At 37.9% G+C, this 21,379-nt stretch overlaps 1 protein-coding gene across 1 annotated transcript in view; it reads right to left on the bottom strand.

Moving 5' to 3' along the window:
- The window catches only part of LOC306868544 (KAT8 regulatory NSL complex subunit 1-like), a gene marked incomplete at its 3' end in the record, with an annotated part of 62,276 nt that overhangs the window by 6,255 nt on the left and 34,642 nt on the right, over positions 1-21,379 (bottom strand). The window contains 5 exon segments of the mRNA XM_079414776.1: positions 1,813-1,978; positions 8,077-8,272; positions 8,389-8,501; positions 9,129-9,224; positions 11,215-11,356. Of these exon segments, the coding sequence (XP_079270902.1) occupies positions 1,813-1,978; positions 8,077-8,272; positions 8,389-8,501; positions 9,129-9,224; positions 11,215-11,356 (713 nt within the window).

Genomic DNA, 21,379 nt, shown 5'->3' with positions numbered 1-21,379 from the left:
TGTGATATGTCGTTTGTATAGTTTTCTTGCTGTTCTGTAATGAAATAAGGTGATCAGACTGAAGAATTGCCTGTACACATACAGTATGCCTCGCGCGCTCCCGTTTAAGTCACAAAATACGCATCGGGATATCGTAACAACATATTGCTTCGTTTCATACTCAATTAATTGTTGTAAACTGAGATTGGTGTCTTTAGAAGACGTATACGTGCTGAATTTTCCACAAATAATCCACAACAATGCCATGCTATGGGCACAGCCATTGAAAGAGCCTGCAGCAGAAGTTATTTTACGCTACTATTGGAATCTTCTGCTTTTCGAACGCAGGCGTGTGATAAAAGGCCTATATTTATAAATCAATACATTTACTTGTTTTCATTAATGTACGTTACAACAATACAAAGAGCAATGTGTAACATTTTACCAGATTTAGTCCTACACTTTTATTTGTTCCCCACTAAATAAACGTTATTTCACTAAATGTTTCGGCTTTATAAAATTGTACACATGATTTTTCTAGGATAACTTTTGCTGCTAAATTATCCACTAACCTAGTTTATAATCGTAGTTTTGTCAAAGATTATGATATATTTTTCTCATTTATTTTACATTAAAATGAAGTTTTCTATATTTAGTAGATTGTGTTTAACAAAAAACAGTGATGATCAGGTCAACACACAGGTATAGAAATTCTACATTAATTTAAGAGAGAAAAAAAAAAAGTGTACTAATGTGTATCTGTACTAATGTGAATAGTGACGACCTAATATCTGAATCAGTGAGACAAACTGTCATGAGTAAACTGTCTCCAGCAGAGGGCATCAGAGCTCGACTCTAGTTTTCATTGTACCCAGCTTCCTCTTCCTTTTTCCCCTCCATCTACTCGAGTTTCACCCATGGTGTCACCTGCCTCTTCTACGCCTATCATTCATTTGCACAACAGACGCCAGATTAGAGAGGACAACCAGTTCATATTAATGAGGGAAAATACGCCTCTCTCTCAGCTAGTCTGACTAAGTAGCTGCTACTGGCACGCTTAGTCAGAGTCAGATTGCACTGCTCTTTAAAATGGTTATCACTGCAAAGGTCAGGCAGACGAATGCTTGATCAGCTAATCTGACCAGCACAGGGAAGGACTGCTGATCTAAGATCAGCTTCTCAAATCCAATGTTACTGAATTCTCACAGACATGAAAAGCAAAAACTGTTCTGAGATCTCGGCACTATTGACCTGCTCTAAACCCAGAGCAGCCTGCAGGTTATTTTAAGAGGTGCGATAACCAGATCCAGAATAATTAACACTTAAATTAACACCTAGTTATGCAGAACAAAAACAACAAATCCTTATTTTCCTTAAGGCAGTCTGTGGGAAATGAACAGCGGGGATAGATAGAGCTGTGCTAGTCATGCGTGAAGACCAAAGTATACTTCAGCCAACCATGTTACTCGACGGTCTGCTTGATACAACCGTTGTCATCAGGAGTGTCCGTGGACGTCCGCACAAGCTTGCAGCCCAATTTTATGGCCGCGTGAATGGCAAGCATACAACAGCGAAGTTGCAAGGTGAATGCTGAGACTGAACGAGTCCTACTAAGTGGTACTGTGCATGTATCGAACTCGTCCATGTCCGCTCATCCACGTTTGGAAATACTTTTAAAGCTGTGCGGACACGGTGGTGTGCGAGACGGAGCAGAACAAGGAAAGTTAAGTATACCGGGCCTTGATGCTGTCACTGTTTTTGTCTACATACATGAGTGCATACCGGAAAGAATGAGAGAAACAAGCAATTTACATGACTGGGGTGTGTCCTCACCATCTGTAAAGGAGAGGATGGGGTGAACGCAGGGGTCAAACTGTGCCAGTCTGTCCAGTAGAGGGAGCTGGTGCTGGGTGTCTGCAGGAGGGAGAGCACGTCCGCTGCACATCACACACTGAGCGTTCAGCTCACAGCCACAGCGAGGAGCCACTGACCTCTGAGCCTGACAGAGAGAATTACAAGCACAGAAGATGTATGAATGGTAAAAAATTAAACAGTATGAAATAAAAATATAGAAACATATCAGCCCTGCATTGATTCATGACTGCAGAAAAGAATGAATATTCAATGTATACTACCATTCTTTTTTTTTTTTTAAAGAAACTTATACTTTTATGGAGAAAGGACACATTGAATTGATCAAAGAATAGTGAAAAAATGCATTACCATTTCCACAAAACTACTATAATATAGTACAACTGTTTTCAACATTAAGATGAAGTAGTAGCAGTAGTAGAAGAATAACAGAGGAATAAGAGCATTTATTAATCTTAGTTAATGTTGATTTCAACATTTACTAATACAGGTACATCTAAAAAAAATTGAATATTGTGAAAGTTTTTTCTTGTAACTTATTTGAAAGTGAAACTTTCATATATTTTAGACTCATTACATGTAAAGTAAAACATTTCAAAAGTTTTTTTTTGTTTTAATTTTGATGATTAGAGCTGACAGCTCATGAAAGTCAAAAATCATTATCTCAAAATATTAGAATATTTACATTTGAGTTTCAATTAATGACCATCCCTACAGTATAAATTCCGGCTATCTCTTGTTCTTTGAAACCACAATAATGGGGAAGACTGCTGACTTGGCAATGATCCAGAAGACAATCATTGACACCCTCCACAAAGAGGGTAAGTCACAGAGGGTCATTACTGAAAGGAGTGGCTGTTTACAGAGTGCTGTATCAAAGTATATTAAATGCAAAGTTGACTGGAAGGAAGAATTTGGGTAGGAAAAGGTGCACAAGCAACAGGGATGACCGCAAGCTTGAGAATACTGTCAAGCAAAGCTGATTCAAACACTTGGGAGAGCTTCACAAGGAGTGGACTGAAGCTGGAGTCAGTGCATCAAGAGTCACCAAACTCAGACGTCTTCAGGAAAAGGGCTACCAAGCCACTTCTGAACCAGAGACAACGTCAGACGTCTCTTTTCAGACGAAAGTAAATGTAGCATTTAATTTGGAAATCAAGTCTGGAGGAAGAGTGGAGAGGCACAGAATCCATGTTGCTTGAAGTCCAGTGTGAAGTTTCCACAGTCAGTGATGATTTGGGCGGCCATGTCATCTGCTGGTGTTGGTCCACTGTGTTTTCTGAAGTCCACAGTCAACGCAGCCATCTACCAGGAAATTTTAGAGCACTTCATGCTTCCTTCTGCTGACAAGCTTTATGGAGATGCTGATTTTATTTTCCAGCAGGACTTGGCACCTGCCCACACTGCCAAAGGTACCAAAAGCTGGTTCAGTGACCATGGTGTTACTGTGCTTGATTGGCCAGCAAACTCGCCTGACCTGAACCCCATAGAGAATCTATGGGGTATTGTCAAGATGAAGATGAGAGACACCAGACCCAACAATGCAGATGACCTGAAGGCCGTTATCAAAGCAACCTGGGCTTCCATTACACCTGAGCAGTGCCACAGGATGATCACCTCCATGCCACGCCGCATTGATGCAGTAATTCATGCAAAAGGAGGCCCAACCAAGTATTGAGTGCATAGAAATGAACATACTTTTCAGAAGCCTGACATTTCTGTTTAAAATATCCTTTTTTTATTCATCTTATGTAATATTCTAATTTTCTTTCTGAGACACTGAATTTTGGATTTTCATTATCTGTAAGCCATAATTAAAATTTCAAGAAATAAAGGCTTGAAATATTTCACTCTATGTGTAATGAATCTATATAATATATGGGTTTCACTTTCTGAAATGAGTGACAAAAATTATTGACCTTTTTCATGATATTCAAATTTTTTGAGATGTACCTGTAAATTATTCAAATGAATGTTACTGAAAGGACCAGAGCTATGAACAGTTATATTTTTATTAACTAACGTTAACAAAGATTAACACTATAACAAATTATTGCATCAAATATAGTATCAATGGAACCTTATTGTAAAGTGCCACTTTTGAACTTTTTATTTATAGATACAACACTATATCTATAAATAAAAACAACATTTTGCAGCCTTACATTCTGAATAGTGTATTTAAGACACTGAGGAATCATGAACACTCTGCACATTGTTCTTGTGTGTACAGCAGCAGAAAAAGCTTATTAAATAAACAAACAAGGGGTTCTGAATATAAACTATAAAAAAAAGAAAGAAAAGAGAGTAGTATTATCCTAGGTATAGAACATGACATTTCTCTTTGTGCTCAAAAAACAAAAACAAGAAATAATAAAAAAAACAGCATGCATGGATCATCATCAAATATGCTTTTTATTCATCTAAAAATAAAAAATAAATAAAGTTGGCTTTCATGTGACTTCCACTGTGATCTTGCTTTGTGAAAGCAAGTTTTACGAAATCTCTGGAGCACCAGCATCCAAACTTTATATCTGGCAGTGATCAGCCTTTCCCTTTGTCTACGTTTACTTGAGTCAACCCTTCCAACCTGATGCTCTCACACAAATCTCTGCAGCAGATGACCACACATGGATCCTGAGCTGCTGACCCAGTTTTGCATGTGGCAGGTTCCCTAGCGCTCATGTGCTCGTGTCATTAACCCAGAGCACAGCACCAGAGAGAAAGAGAGAACGGGTTGCTATTGGCAACTGTGCCCAGTTTTTCCGAGCCTATTCAAACAAGAGTGCTTCACATTAAAACAGGACAGCTCGTACAGGAACTACCATCGCTGCAATCACACAGAAAACACCTGGAATTACAGAACTGCACTGGTTTCTTAGTTGCAATGAAATGTAAATTCCGCCAAGCTTTTCCAGATCCATTTTGTACATATTATTGTAACAAAAATTGTAACAATGTGCAAGTTACATTAATCTATTTAAATTGCAGATAAAAGCTATATTGATAACAGTTCTGTACAGCTGCACTTTTAAACAGACAATATTCAATCGTAATCTGTAAAGTAGCCAAAATTAATTAATTTTATGGATGTAATTAAGATTCCGATAATCCATCCATCCATCCAACAGTTAGACCAATTCCTTTATTTTTGCTGTAGACTGAAAACATTTGGGTTTGACATCAAAAGATGAATATGAGATGAGAGATTAACATTTCAGCTTTTATTTACAGGTATTTTCATCTGGATCTGATACACAACTTAGAAGATAGCACCTTTTGTTTGAACCCACCCATTTTTCACGTTACCAAAAGTATTGGAATGGATAGAATTAACATTGATTAAAGTGAAAAAGACTTAATATTTTGTTGCAAATCCTTTGCTTTCAATAACTGCATCAAGCATGTGACCCATTGACACCACCAAACTTTTGCATTCTTCTTTTGTGATGCTTTTCCAGGCTTTCACTGCAGCCTCTTTCAGTTTTGGGGGGTTACTCCCTTCAGTCTCTTCTTTAGCAGGTAAAATGCATACTCTACAGGGTTTAAGTGTGGAGATTAACTTGGCCAGTCTAAAACCTTCCACTTCTTGCCCCTGATGAACTCCTTTGTTGTTTTGGCACTGTTTTAGGTCATTATCTTGCTGCATGATGAAGGATCTCCCAATCAGTTTGACAGACAAAATATTTCTGTAGATTTCTGAGTTAATTTTGCTGCTGCCATCATGTGTTACATCATTAATGAAAATTAATGAGCCTGTCCCAGAAGAAGCGATAAAGGCCCAAGCCATTACATTACTTGTGTAATGTGTACTATAATGTACACCTGTGTACACTGTGTTTCAGATGAGCTTGTATGTTTGGGATCATGAGCAGATCCTTTCTTTCTACAAACTTTAGTCCATAAAACCTTAAGAATTTTTGAGGCTCGTCTCCTATTCTTCTTGCTAATGAGTGGTTTGCATCTTCTGGTGTAGCCTCTGTACTTTTGTTCATGAAGTCTTCTGCGAACAGTAGATTGTGATGCCTTCACTCCTGCCCCCTGGAGGTTGTTGCTGATGTCGCTAACAGTTGTTTTAGGGTCTTTCTTTACAGCTGTCACAATGTTTCTGTCATCAACTGCAGATGTTTTTCTTGATCTACCCGTTTGAGGTGTGTTACTTAGTACACCAGTGGTTTCTTTCTTCCTCATGAGATTCCAAACGGTTGTACTTGATATTGCCAGTGTTTGTGCAATGGTTTGATTATTCATCTTCTCTCAGCTTCACAATTGCTTGTTTTTTCACCCATAGACACCTCTCTGGTTTTCATGTTGGTTACACGTCTAATTAACTATAAATGCAGTCTGCATGGATCTGAAACTGAGCGCAGACATGCAGTGCTATTTATTGTTTGAATAATCAATTAATAGGACACACCAGGGCAACAAAACACACCTGTCAGTCACATGTTCCAATACATTTTGGTAACATGAAAATGGGTGGGTTCAAACAAAAGGTGCTATCTTCTAAGTTGTGTATCAGATCCAGATGAAAATACCTGCAAATAAAAGCTGAAATGTTAAATCTCTCATCTCATATTCATCTTTTGATGTCAAACCCAAATGTTTTCAGTCTACAGCAAAAATAAAGGAATTGGCCTTACTGTTCCAATACTTTTGGAGGGCACTATATATTAAAACAATAATAAAAAAACAACAACATGCAGTCACTTTTAATAAGGCAGAAAAGAGAGATTCAGCTAATAAGCTAGCAGTTCTATCTGTCCTTGTTCAAAATAATGGTGGAAATTTGAAAAGCTATTGAGCTTCTGCCTCTAACTGGGGCAGTGTTCATCTGGAGTGCCGGCCATAAATTTAGGATAGGATAGGACATCGGTTAGCAGGTAGTTATAACTGGCAGTGTGAGTGAATTTGGCTGTTAGTACACTGATGACACTGGCGGCATTTCTCATAACATTTCAAGAGTGTTGTCTCTGAATGACATCCAAGCGCTGTTATTTGTAATGGATCTGAGCTCGACTGGGGTTGCGCTTATTGTTTTAGCACATGCCTGAGCATTCTCGCTCACAGTGGGCCTGTGTTATGGGAGGAATTGAGTTTTAAAGGCTGTTCAGAGAGCAAATAGATCTGTAAAAGAAGTGCTGAGGCTTTGTAGCCACCTTATGACAGCTGCTTGTTAGACATGGACGGTTACACCATGTCCTAACCAGGCATGGGGTGATGAATGATAAAAGTTGTCTTTCATGTAAATCCAAGCTTTTGTCCTAACTAGCTAAACTATATTTTTACAGCCGCTTGGTTTCTATTTCACATAGAAACACCACTCGACCAAATTCCTGATCCTATAAAATTAAACAGGGTTGAAAACGTTCAAGTTCAAAAACATTAAATATTATGACAGATCCATCAAACTCCACACGGGAAACCATTAATAAGATATTACAGAGGCTTTAAATATGGTTTTCTGCTGTCTAAAGACTGACACAAATCACAAAATTAATCACTATATTGACCATTTTTAAGAAAGTTCAAATGAATAATAAATAGCTTTAAAATATGTATTTATTGCATATCTCTCTATTTGCATGTACATATTTTCAAGAATAGCCTATCATATCTTCAGTACAATAACAACATAAATGCCAATACTACTTTTACACTCACACAAACACCACTGCACTAAAGATATAACAAATTATTCTTGAAAATATTTGCATCCAAAGATGCAAGATATGCAACAATTTCTTTCCCTTGTAAGGTAACGATCATATTTGGAGGATAAAAACTTGCTTTAGTCAACCATTTGTCATTCACAGCAACTTGAAACACATTAAATGACAGCAGTGACAGTTCTGGAGCAGTACTGTGATCTCTGTAATACTGCCTCTATTTAATCTGTAACCTTTGTAAGAAGCCTACTGGGACCTTAAGGAGCTCACTGCATCTAGAGTAAAACACTTCCACAGGTGACACCGAAAGAGCTTGTTTCTGCCTCCTCGCACACCTATTGCTCGCTACTTTCATACCTAGTGATCTTCACCGACATTTCATGTCTAAAATGTGTCTCTTTTTATTCATTTATTAAAAAAAAAAAAAAAAATCTAAATTTGTCAGTGAACAGTTTTAGTGTAACTGTGTTATGTGTTAAGTGTTTAAGTCTTAACAGCTCTTTCTACTCAAAACCACCAACCTCTTGATCTTGAGAAGGAACATGATTCTCCTTACCTTACGATTGAGACTGGTGAGCGAGCCAGGCCGGAGGACTCTGCGCTTCCTGCATGAGAGCAGAGGACGTGTGCGGGCTGCCACGCATGTGTTGTCGTGTGCAGGGGAAGCCTGAGGGCCCATCTGCAGCTTCTGCTGGGACCCAGAGCGGCTCTGCTCGTCTGGGTCCAAGGTGACAGGGGAACCGGGCCGTAAGCTGAATGAGGAGAAGAAATCATCTTGAATGAACATGACAAAAGTGACATTTCTCCTTTTCAATGAGGGGAAAAAAAAGAATGAATGCACATTTCAATGATATATGATCTTTCATACCTGTTGATAACACCATTGACCTGTCTCACAGGACCACAGCTTTTCCTCAAGCCTGTTTCTGTGAGGATACCATTGGATGATACAGACGTTTCCACTCCAACAGTATCATGTTCCTATAAGCACAAAAAACAAATGTGATGCTGGAAAGGACATCCCACCAATTTTTCCCCCGAGTTGGTCTGGATGAGTTGAATGGTTCTTGCTGCATTTCTTCACTACTCTGAATGGATGAAAAGGTCAGCAGTGCTTTGCATACGACAGACAAAAGCACCAAGTGTTTGTAGCCCCTCTTCTCAATTCTCTCCCTCAACAATCCCAGCATTCTCTCAGGCTATGCGTGGGCCCGTATCATGAGCGCTTTCTGTTTGTGGGGGAATTAAAAGCACTAAGGGGTTTTTTATTATAGATAACGGATTACTTATAATATGGTGTAAGAGAAAACAACACATGCATTGGTCTTTCATGATATATTAGACCAGGGGGTCAAACTCAGTTCCTGGAGGGCCACAGCCCTACAGAGTTTTGTTCCAACCCTGCTCCAACACACAAACCATGTAGTTTTCAAATAAGCCTGAATGGCTTAATTAGCAGGATCAGGTGTGTTTAATTAGGGTTGCATCTAAACTCTGCAGGGCCCCGGCCCTCCAGGAACCGAGTTTGACACCGCTGGTTTAGACTGAGCTCAGGACTAGACTGACTGTAGTAGTTTGTTTGGTGTTTTTCAGTGCTCCTGGTCTTACCCGTGGGACAGGGCAGGCAATGGTCTCTGGCCTTGAGTCACTGTTGTCTTCTGGTACCGACTCACACACTGAGCTCTCCCCAAGTACAACAGAGCCCTACCAAGGCACAAACAAAGACAAATTATAGACCAGAACTTGGAGACAGCGTTTTCACTCGCTTCAAAAAATCCTCTCAAACTTTCTCTTTTAGATTTTCTAAAAACAAGTTCCTCACCGCAGAGACAGCAGAGCAAACAATTATCTGCAGTAACAAAAAAACTAATGCTAGTGTGTTATGCACTTAATTTAAATAAACAACTTTTGAGATAAGAATCTACATGTTATATACACACACAGCCGCTCAAAAGTTTGGGATCAGTAATTTTCTTTTTTCTTTTTAAAAGAATTTAATACTTTCATTCAGCAAGGATGTGTTAAATCAGGGCTGTCCAAACTCGGTCCTGAAGGGCCGGTGTCCTGCAGAGTTTAGCTCCGAGTTTGGACAGCCCTGTGTTAAATCGATAAAAAGTGACATTGTTAGAAAATATTTTTATTTTGGAGTGAGTATGCTGTTTTTTTTATTCAAAGAACCCTGAAAAAAAAATTTATCATTCGGTCTCGTGTATCTTCTCAGTGTCTGCGCTTTCTTTGCCATTTGTTGTGGAAAAATAAGTAAAGTGTGTCCAGCTAAATTCAATTAGTATTTTGTTAGATGGGTATAAAAAAAAAAAGCTTAGTTTACTGCAGAAGCAGTTGTCGTGTGAAGGCCTCCTTGTGTGAAGACCAAAGAGTGTAAAGACCATACCGTGTGACTCCACCGGGCTGGGACACCGGCAAAGGATATAAGTATCGCTTTTGATTTCTCCTCTTTTCTACTACTTGTTTCACTTCTGTTTCAGTTTTTATGACCATTTCTTACTATGTGTAAGTTGTTGTTTTTAGCATGTGTGTTTGGCTCAGTGTTATTTCTTAGGATTTCTGATAAACTATAGTGTCGTGATTTGTATTTATTATCTACTTTAATTTTAGTTAAATAATGTCTGAATTTATTATGTCTGTATAGGAGAGAGAGGATTTATAAATGTGTGTGTGTATATATGTATGTGTGTGTGGTTGTACATATATATAGTAGTTTTTTTGGTGTTTGGCTTAGTGTTATGTTAGAATCATTATTATACTCTTATACCTTTTGCTCTTTAATATTTTTAATTGTTTTTAGCTTTATTTTTTGTTTTTTCATTTAAAAGTTAAGTTTTGCAATTTTGTTGTATGCATTTGTCATTTTTAATTAATTTCTTTATTTTTAAAATGTGTATAGGTAGTATTTATAAAGTTTTAGCTTTGTTTTTAGTTGTTTTAATACAACAATTGATTGCTTCTGTTGTCCTCATTTGTAAGTCGCTTTGGATAAGAGTGTCACATACACATACACACACACATACATACAAAAAAGTCAAATAAGTAAATATAAATATCAAATAAGTGCAGCCTTGAGCAAAATATACTAAAAAACATTTTCGCTCTCTAGAAAATAATAGAAACAAGGTTTAAAATATTTTTTCAGTCAATATTACATAGCCTATTAAAAAACCCTGATAAATGAAAAAAGTTTGTGCCTGTATGCAAAAGTTGTTTTCTTTTTTGAAAGAAGTCTCTTTTGCTCAGCAATGTTGCAATTATTTGATTTAAATAATACAGTAAAAACAGTAATATTGTGAAATATTACAACTTAAACAGCTAATATTTAAAATATCAAGAAAACTGGTTTATGAGATCAACCAATACAATTTCAACATTTCATGTAGAGTCAGAACGATCTTAAAACACAGCCATCATTTCACATTTCAGACGAATAGTGCCGAATAATGATGCTATTCTCCAAATCATCTGTGTGTTTAAATCACACAAGAAAAACAAGCTGTAAGTGTTACAAAAACAGTGAGCAATATAAACACGAAACAACGATCCCACAAGAGTTTGCCTCACCACGGGAACACGAGAGAGCACCCACGTTGCCAAGTTACTACAGGCAGACGCCACCTTTGCTGGGTTAAAACTTAAACTACACCAGTAAACAGCACAAAGTGAACAAAGTAAATGTGCACACCTTGCTGGAGCGGATTTGTCTGTAAATGTCGGTCTGTTGGCGTATACGGTACTCCAGATCTGAGACTTGGGCCTGCAGCCAGTTCCAGTGACTGATGATGGCAGCTCGGTCAACGGCATAACGGCCTTCTGCTCTCCTACATCTGGAAAACACACGGAAATATACTGGTTACAATTCACAGCAAGACTTTATTCATGTTCATTCATGTTTTAGGAAACATGCGTCTTCATAGTTAGCATTCACGCTGAAGTTTTAGCTAAATGCATCCCCATTGACTTTCCTTCTAAAAGCCAGGTAAGAAGTTGCTCTAAAAAGTTGTCATGGTGCTTATGTGGAAGAGTTATATTTTGGTTCGAGTCATTTTCAGACGCAGTTCCTCACAGTTTCCAGTCCCATTTCTACTGTTAATACATTTATTTATTTTTTCATGACGTGGAGTGAAAAAACATCGAGTAACCTTTGTCTGCTGATAATCGCCTCAGCACAGCACATAGTGACATGGAAGTGTGAAAACAAAACCGAGAAACAAAAGCTGACAGGAAGTTAACCGAGAACATCAGTTCCATTCAAAACTTCCTCTAGATGTTTATGCGCGTGAGAATTTAGCAAGCCACTTGACACAGGCCATTCAGTGAGACTTTTCCCATAAAAACACTCAACTTGCCCCCTTTCAACGTCACAAAAAAATGAAAATAAAGATAACATAGGGTCAGGCACTGTCAAAAACGCACTGAATTAACCTCTGACCTCTTTACATTAGCCCCAGTACATTCTTGCATAACCTCTGCTCTCTCAGCTCTTGCAGTGAGGTAACACACCAAGTAAAACCAGTGCACATTACCGAAAATAAAAAGATTGCAAAACACGAGGAGAAATAAACATCTCCTTTTTCATCTGTAGTACAACATGACTCAAGATTTCCCTGAATTAGAGAGAGAGATAAGAGACTTAAGAGATAAAAGTGAAGGGAAAAACAAAAAGCATCACTGTAACCACAGAGGAGAAGGAGTAGAAGAGAACTAAAAAGTGTACCGAAGACAGAAACACTCACTTATCACTACTTTGTGTTTTCTTCTAACAGTCCAATAATGTTTTTTATAGGCTGGAATTACACTTAGATCTGCTTCAGAGGAGCTTGACAACAACAAAGGCTTGTCTGAAGCCTCTTTTTCTTTTCACCCGAGAGAATATCAATCAATAGACTCTCATTCTCAACATTTAGGATTTTTGTGCTTTTATTCTGTGGGCTTCAGTCCCAGATGTAAACAGAAACCAACTTTTTAAGGCCATTTTACACTAAATCACAAGTTCCCAGTATGTTTTCAATGGGAGAAAAGTAGCAGGCATCACTGCTTGCCAAGCTCACACACGACAATCCAGCCTCTTCACAGTGCACGAACGTTAGAGCCGCACTGGGCAGGACAAAAGGATTTATTTGTGGCCGCTGCATGTCATTGAGCAATCATGTGTGATATTATTGACAACCAATCAAATGACATTGAGTTATGTAGTCAAAGAACCACACTGCAGCAAAGCACTAGTTATCTACCAATAACATGTTTGAAAAGTGTTTGTGAGACTCGAGTCAGCACTAGCAACTAGGGGTGTGCGATATATCACAATTCTTGTTTTAACAATATGCAATTTGACATTATAGAGTATATCGCAAAAACCAAACAAAAACACCCAGAGAGTGCACACATAACGTGATGTAGATTAGACTCGAGCACATCAAGAGTTCACACTTTCACTGCATGATTAAGTCTATTAAAACACATTTAGAATTCCCCAAAACTAAGATAATGCGGGCAAATATGTATATATCTGATAAAGTTAATATTATACGAAGAACAAAGTTTTTCTCCAAATATCAACACGAGTGCAAATGTGATATTGATTTGATGAAAAGTCCAATAAACTTAACATAAAAAGTTAATAAGAGACTCACATTTTAGACAAGTTCCTGTTTTCGACAATGAAAAATTCAAACAAAGTCACAGCAGAATTGTTTTGCGTGTCTGAGCAACACACGACGGCGTTTAGTTACTGAATCGATCAACCGTTTGAACGAATCACTCATCGACTCACTCATGCATTAAACAGTCCACTGCCGCTTCAGATGCAGATTCTGTGCCTCCTCTGCACTGCAAACACAATTTGTGTTGATGCTGATTTCATTTGATTGGTAAAAGCCCTATAATGTCTTACTATTTGAATTTATTGATTAAAATTTAAGAATTTGACAAAACTGCATACATTAGGTTAGGAAAAACAAAAAACAAAAGTGGCATTACAAAAGATAAAAATGCCCATGAAAGATAAAAATATCCATTTAAACTTACTGGAAAAGTTCATTTCTGTTCCTCCTGCAAACTAACCACTGCACAGAATATGAAGAATATTAAAAGCTTTGGGAGTCAGCTGTCGACGGCAGTCCTAAACCTGTCAAAGTACCAGCACAATATCATGCTCAGCAAAATAACATCGGATTATCGTTAAACAAAATTCCATAAAATATCTAGATATCTTTTGTCATTAAATCGCACACCCATACTACCAACACCACGTTGACACTGCATTGCATTATATTTAGAATAAACTTGCCAAAAGTACCGATACTTCAGGAACATGCCTAATTGTAATCCTACTGAGAATCTGGGAAGATAACTGGCCCAGATATGAGCTCACAATCTGTGATCATGAGGAGATCTGGCATTTATCTGTGCTACAGCCTGCACACAGACAGAAAATCATGCTCTGCTTCACTTCAATGAACCTTTCACTTTCATTCTTTAAAAATACATTTCACCAACATTAAAGGGATAGCCCATCCCCCAAAAATTGTCATCATCGTCGACGTTGATAGCCTCATGGGCAGAGCACCGAATCCTGACTCAAAGACCTTTCCCCATCCCACCCCCCTCTTTCTCTCCCATTTTGCTTCCTGTCAGCTCCGATCTGTCCTAACATAACAAAAGGCAAAAATGGCCAAAAAAGGTCATCATTTATATTTTCAAGGATGCTGGTAACCAATCAGTTTTGCTTCCCATTGGCTATCCATTCTATGGACAAAATACACAATGCAAGTCAATGGGAACTACAACTATTTGGTTCCTAACATAATATAATTTAAAACACTAAAACAACTAAAATTAATAAATATATTATTATTGATATAATAATATTATAAAACACCATGTACAGACATGAAAAGTATAACTCTTCATATTTGGGCAACCAATTTTGCAGACAACGTGTGTATATATTTCACCAATAATCACAATCTATTTTGAAGAGGATGACAAAGACAGGAATGAGGCTTCTGTAAACATGCTATGAGTCCCTGGAACAAGCTTTACAAACATCGTGACCATCCTTTTTCCTCTTCACTGGAATACCATGTTTCCAGTACCAGTGTTTTGTATTTCTGGGCATTCAAAATGTTTCCAAATGGGTTCAGGGTGGGGGAGGGACTGACACAATAAATGCAACACACAGCTGCCACAAGAGGCAGCTCATGAACATGAGGGAATATCATGCATGCTTGCATGCAAGGACGAATGTGATTTTTTTTTGTCTGAGTGAACAGAGCTTTTGAAACGGTCTGTATGTGTGTGAGAGAATAAACTTGCATGCATTCGAGTAATAAATTTGATCCGAGTGAATGAGCACAGATAAGATGCTTCCCAACCCGATGTCCTCAGAGGAAAAAGGAAACAAGCAGGAAGTGGCCACAAAATGAAAACAAGAGACTGTGCGTAAAGATCAAAAGGCAGGTCGTGTCAGCACAACACACACTCCTTGACTGGGTGAGAGTAAGGGAAATTTGCATAAGCTAATATGATCTACAATGCATCTCGATGACCTACAAGCCGTCAAATCTGAGTCACATGCCTGCTATAACATACCATGCCTACGTAGACTTAACAAAAACCAAACCAAAAACAGGCAGCATTACATTTAACTTTACTCAAATGCCCTTCAATTTGTCCCATCCAAACTTCCTGTTCACTTTCGTCAATAAAAAACTGTATTTGTCAAGGGAAATTAAACATTAAAAATAAGCCCACAATTCAAATCAATAAACCCACAGGCCTACCACATTTGCAACAATCACATTCACTGCCGGTGATAAAAACCCAGCCTATTTTCCAGGCCCAAGATTTAGTTTTGATCTAACTTTGACAATTACACACTCCATTTGAGACCAAACAGAAACATTTCAACAGGACAAAATCACAAGCACTCTACAGAGACAAAAGTCACACACACATACAAACTGAAGTGCCACATACAGCCAAACATTTACAGGCCAAATAATCCAGAAACCTTCAGCTTGATGCCAAGTGGGTCATCATAAGAAAAGGCCCACATTCACATGAGTGGACACAAAGCCAGAACAATAAACACAGAACAAGATTGTGCCAGTATTTTAAACCAACATACAAAAAGCAGCACACGTGGGCCAAACATGTCAGAACAAATCTAACTAGAGGTGAACAACAGCACTGATTAATGAATTTAATATTAATTTCCTATCACTAAAATGATAGACAAACCATTGGCTGAACGTCTGATCAGTATCGCACACAATTTGAAACACTTCAGGAGTTTCGAAGTCATCATTGAATTGGTTGAAATATATAGGATTTCCTCGATACGTGCGTGTCGTATTCTTTAATGTTCTGCCTGGAAACAAAGATGCCGTGACGCCAAAACCCCTCACGAAAGCCGTCATGTTTACAATTGTGACAATGAGCGCTTATCTGGATCAACTAAACGCTGGATTTTCAAAACTACGTGAAATATTTAAAGTCTGCTGTACAGGATCTTTAAAAATATGTCCAAGAGTTTTACACACTGCTCTGTTATTGTGGCAACACTTCCATGCCCCTAAACATGACGCAGCACAAAACGAAACGTGATTGGCTGCTTTACCTGTCAGTCATATGGCCTCTTGGATGAGCCATGGCCACTCAAAGCGGACAAGGTTCTGCCGTCAGTCTGAAGGTCTGGCTATGCAAGACTAGAAAGTGTATGACATTTATTTCTCGTACAAAATGGAACAAGACACGTTTGGTTGTAAAAATCTGTCAAATCCAGATCTACGACCTGAAAACGATTCATGTTCTTAAGACTGAACAGGATATGCAAGTACATAGTTTTGTAAATATAATTGTTAAGTCATTTGCAGTTTAATTCCCCTACTGTGGTGCTATCAAAATATTTTATCCTGACACAAATGTCTTGAGTTAGGGGCATGATTATCTGTTTGAAGAGTCAATTAAAGTAATTAAAAATCACATGCTTCTCCTTTAAAGCAAACTTTGGCTGTCAATGAAAAAGTACACAAACTGTGTTCAAGCAATGCTGATTCTTGGTGAAAAAACAAACAAACCATGAGTAACCTCCTCTTAAACTCAACGGGAACATCACATGATAATGCGGTGTAATGCTTAAAACAATAACAACTCGCAAGCAGAGAGCAACCACTCAAAAATCTCCCCAAGTGAAGCGAGACGGAGCTGATGATCAACAGAAAAAAAGCGGGGACATAAATACGTAAAACTGCTTAACCTTTCTCTGAAGTTTCCTACAGACTATGACCTCTGCACAGAACAAACCACCATAAAGTGTAACATTAGCACTGCAGTGAAGACAATCACAGCCAAACTCAAGTGGGAATGGGTGGAAGGACAGGAACGTCCCATCTCAAGGTCAGAAAACACTACAGAGTATCTCTGTGTAACACACACACACACACAGTGCCTGGGGATTTTGTCAACTGAAGCACTACCAGGACACGACATGTGAAAAGCACTGCAAATTTCTAAAGTCAAAATCTCATTCTCTCATCAAAAACATCATCATTATCACTCAAACATATCTGTATACACGCACATATTAACATATTATTACTAGGGGTGTGTATTGGCAATAATCTGGCGATATGATGCGTATCATGATACAGGGGTTGCGATACGATATATTGCGATACAGTAAGCAAGGCGATATATTGGGATATTTCTTATTTTAGGAACAGGAAATATTCAAGTGCTTGCAGAATTTTTTAGTTAAATGTATAAAATGCATTTTATAAAAACATATATTTATAGATTCTACTTTAAAAGTCACACGGTTTAAGTTTACAATTGTGACATGCAATGTCATAACATTTGATCTGAACAAAAAATGACATCTGCTTAATATCAATGAAAAATAAAGTGCTTGCAGGATTCCTAAAGAAAACAAAACAATTGTAAAACAACAAAATAAAAACAGATGTTAAACATTCTCAGAAATTTTCAACTTGGATTTCACAGGTTTTTCAGTTTGTATTTATGTTCCGCGTGGAATCGCCGAGACCCCCCAACTGCACAAAACGCCCACGAATTACTAGACAAAGCTGCAGCTGTCAAAGGCTCTTCAACACGGGACGCGGCAAGCGGCAGAACTGAGGTCCCGGGGCGGACATTGCCACAACAGCCCAGATGACGCCACACTTCAGCTTTGTACACCGAAACGAGAGCTGGAACAATTCTTTCATCCTCCAGTACTGGCAGTGAACTATATTAACGCTAACATTAGTGGTGTGCCCTGATGCCAGTATTTCCTGTTACTGTTTAAGTTCAGAGATTAAGACTGATATCTAGCGGTCGGGATATGAACTCAAAACGAAACAACTGCCATGAATATTGCATGATTATTTTTTTATATCGCTATTCCGTTTTGGATAATCAATACAGTATCGCCAAACAAAATATCGCGTTACTCGCATGTATCGATATTTTCTTACACCCCTAATTATTACTATATATTAATATACTACTATTACTATGTTACTTGTACTATTACTATGTTGCTATTATCTACAATAATAAAAAAGGGCTGCGCGATATATCGTTTCAGCATTGATATCGCGACATCCGCGATAGTCACATCACAGATTGTGCAATATTTAGTAGCAACAAAACAGAGAAAAATCACTTTTGTAGCTATTACACAGATTTACTAGATTTAATTTACAAAGTGAAGACTATGCAGTGTTATTTTACATTTGATTATCAATATTTCATTTGTTTTAGCAGTTTATTTAATTTCTATCTTTGTTCTATTATATTTATCAATGGTTGTAATTTGATTATTTTCTATGCTGATTTACTCACCTAAAATCACCCCAATCATTGATTATTTTTTCCCAAACAGAGCTATTCAAGACATCTGTTTAGTCCCCCCTCCCCATATCGCAATATATATTGCAGAAAACAAAATAATTGCAATGTGAGTTTTTTTTCTAATATCATGCAGCCCTGATACATACACATACACACATATATATATATATATATATATATATATATATATATATATATATATATATATATATACACACATACACACATATATATATATATATATATATATATATATATATATATATATATATATACACACATATACATATATATACACATACACACATATATAAAATCTATTATACTAAACTGTGTTATTTTTGTTATGCAGCCTTTGTTTTTACAGAGTATTATTTTAATTACACTACATTACATATTGAATGTAAATAAATAAAAAAGGACACTTTTATCACTACTGCAATTTTGGTGTCAAACCAAGTGCATTTTCAGGCTGGACTCTCATCTGCGTCACTGCCTTTATGATGAACTCTTTTGCCTCTGACATGCACAAGCGCGTATGCGCACACACCCTGCTTTTTCAGGAAATGACAGAACGAGACAGAGGAGCAAAACAAAACACAGGAAATCAAACCTGCGGTGATCATTACGTGGGTAACATGCAGACAGCTGAGACGAGAAGACTGAATACACACACCTGCATGCATGCAAATAGCAACGACTTTGAGACTCCAAGCACAATCATAAGGTGGCTCAGAAAGACGCTGATGCCATGGGGGAGAGGGGTAAACTGTTAGGCAAAGAGTCAAAGAGCAACTCATGTTTATTGTACCCTGCATTACAGAGCCGCTCTACCGCAGACATGATATGGGCGTCGTCTGGAGAACAAAGAGTTTGATGTGATGAGAGACAAAGAGAGACAGAGTCCCGCCCCTTTCAAGGTCACATGACTGTTAGGAGGCAGACATGGAGCAAAATAAAGAAGAACAGAGAATGGAAAAAGAAAAAGGCATGCCAAGTTTACAGCATGAATATAGCGTTTAAGCATGCTTAAAATAGCTTTTATTGTATTGTTTGGGAGGGCTGAAAAACTCATTCAACAGCATTACGTCCAATGACTAAAATGTACAAAAGACAAAGTAGCATTTCCTACACCATTCCTAATCGTGTCTATTTCTGTATCTCACCAAACTTTATTATTTAGCCAACCCTGACTAGGTTTACTCCACTACCAATAACAGCAGGCTGTAGTACTCTCAGCACCTTGTTAATATTCTTCGCTACATTTCATAATTAATTAAACCGATATCATCTAAAAAAGCCACGGCCCATAAACTCAAAGCAGTTGGCTTTTACACACGAGTATGTGTGGCATGTGTGGGCCTGGTCTCTACACAGGAAGCCCATGCCCCCATTTTCCCAGCTCCCAGTGCATTACGACAAGTCAGCAGATTTCCACATTACTGACCATACACACAAACACTCTCCCATATATCCCCCCACTGCTCTCAGTGTGTGCTGGAGGCCGTGGTTTGCTAGATAAACGCTGTGAACTCTGTAGTCATGTGTGGGGGGGCGTTAGTACTGATAGAAGAAGGTCTGGATGGTCTGATAATAAGCACGTTTCCTTGTTGACCACAACACACAACAACCGTCGCTCCCGCCACAAAAGGGTCAAAGTGGTGCCTGAGGCTACCAAAAGAAGTTAAGGTCGGTTTGCTGTGCTAATGTTTAACTTCAGCAAAGTTACATCAGAAGAGACTCTGACTAACATTTGAACATTCTTGATGAACAAACATTCAATCGCCTTTTATCCAAGCACTACGAACTTCATTAAACGTGTCGCATTGTTAAAAAGGTACAACCCACAGGTGTTAATCTTAGGTGTTTCTATAAGAATATAATCTCCACAGGTACAACTACAGGTCAGAGTACGTCATGATCAGCTGATCACAGCTGCACAAGTACAGACATGACGATTGCAACATATATTCCCCAAACATGTAAATATTTCCAGTGAAGTTTAGAGAAAAACAGTGAGCCATCTGGAGCTTCTGTAACTGATGCTGCTTGCATGTAAGCTTTTGCATAAAGAGAGTGAACTTGCAGCCACTTGAACAAACACGTGGCCCGTAACCATTTCAAGATTAATTTGTAGATAGGTATTCATTTGTAGAGGAGGTCAGTGCAGTGCTGAAACTGATTTACTACAGCATTCTGCATGTCAGATTAAAAAGCTGTCTCCAGTCGAATTAGTTCATGATCTTATACCTGAATTGACCTGAAAATGCAAAAAACAGTACCATGTAATGATTGTTAAATCAAAAACAGATCTTTAAGTGATTCTCAACCGAGGAGCTAGGGAGCCGCAGCAAACTTCCAGACGGGCATACAGATGACACAATTATTTAACTACAGGAGGAAGCCATATTTTTGAGGTGTGATCTGAAAAAGTCATCCAAGGGAACTTGTATTATTTTTCTACTGGCCTGGTTGGGCAAGTGGTTCAAATTTTTACTTTCCAATATTTTCACTGGCCCTGCCACTAAAAAAGGGGGTCGTTATTGTTTTGACATGTTATTTTGTATTCTAACAAATAAGCTTATATGACACCAAAATTTTCAGCAACATTTTACAATTTTCGATTGCAATTTCAATGCCACAAACTACTAGCCTAACAAGCATGAAGAACAAACATTAAAGACAAGTGAACAGTCAGTAAAAGAATAAATTACAAGCAACAGCACAAATAAATGAATAGAACAAAAGTTTTTAGATTTGTAGGTGTTCAAGTACAGAAACGGAATAATCAAATTTAACTAAATATAGATTAATCTTTGTTAAAGCCAAGTAATTCAGTCAAGAGCAGGGAATTATTTTTTTTTTATTAACATTAAGGATACCAACAGCAGCTGGTAAATTAGGTGGTCACTTTAAACAATTCATGGGTTTAATATATTGATCAACATCAGATTTCTTTCTCAACCGTTTAAGTTCACTTGAGACGTAAC

Source organism: Barbus barbus, assembly GCF_936440315.1.
Source record: "Barbus barbus genome assembly, chromosome: 4".
NCBI lineage: Eukaryota > Metazoa > Chordata > Actinopteri > Cypriniformes > Cyprinidae > Barbus > Barbus barbus.
This window is presented reverse-complemented; position numbering and strand designations above follow the sequence as displayed.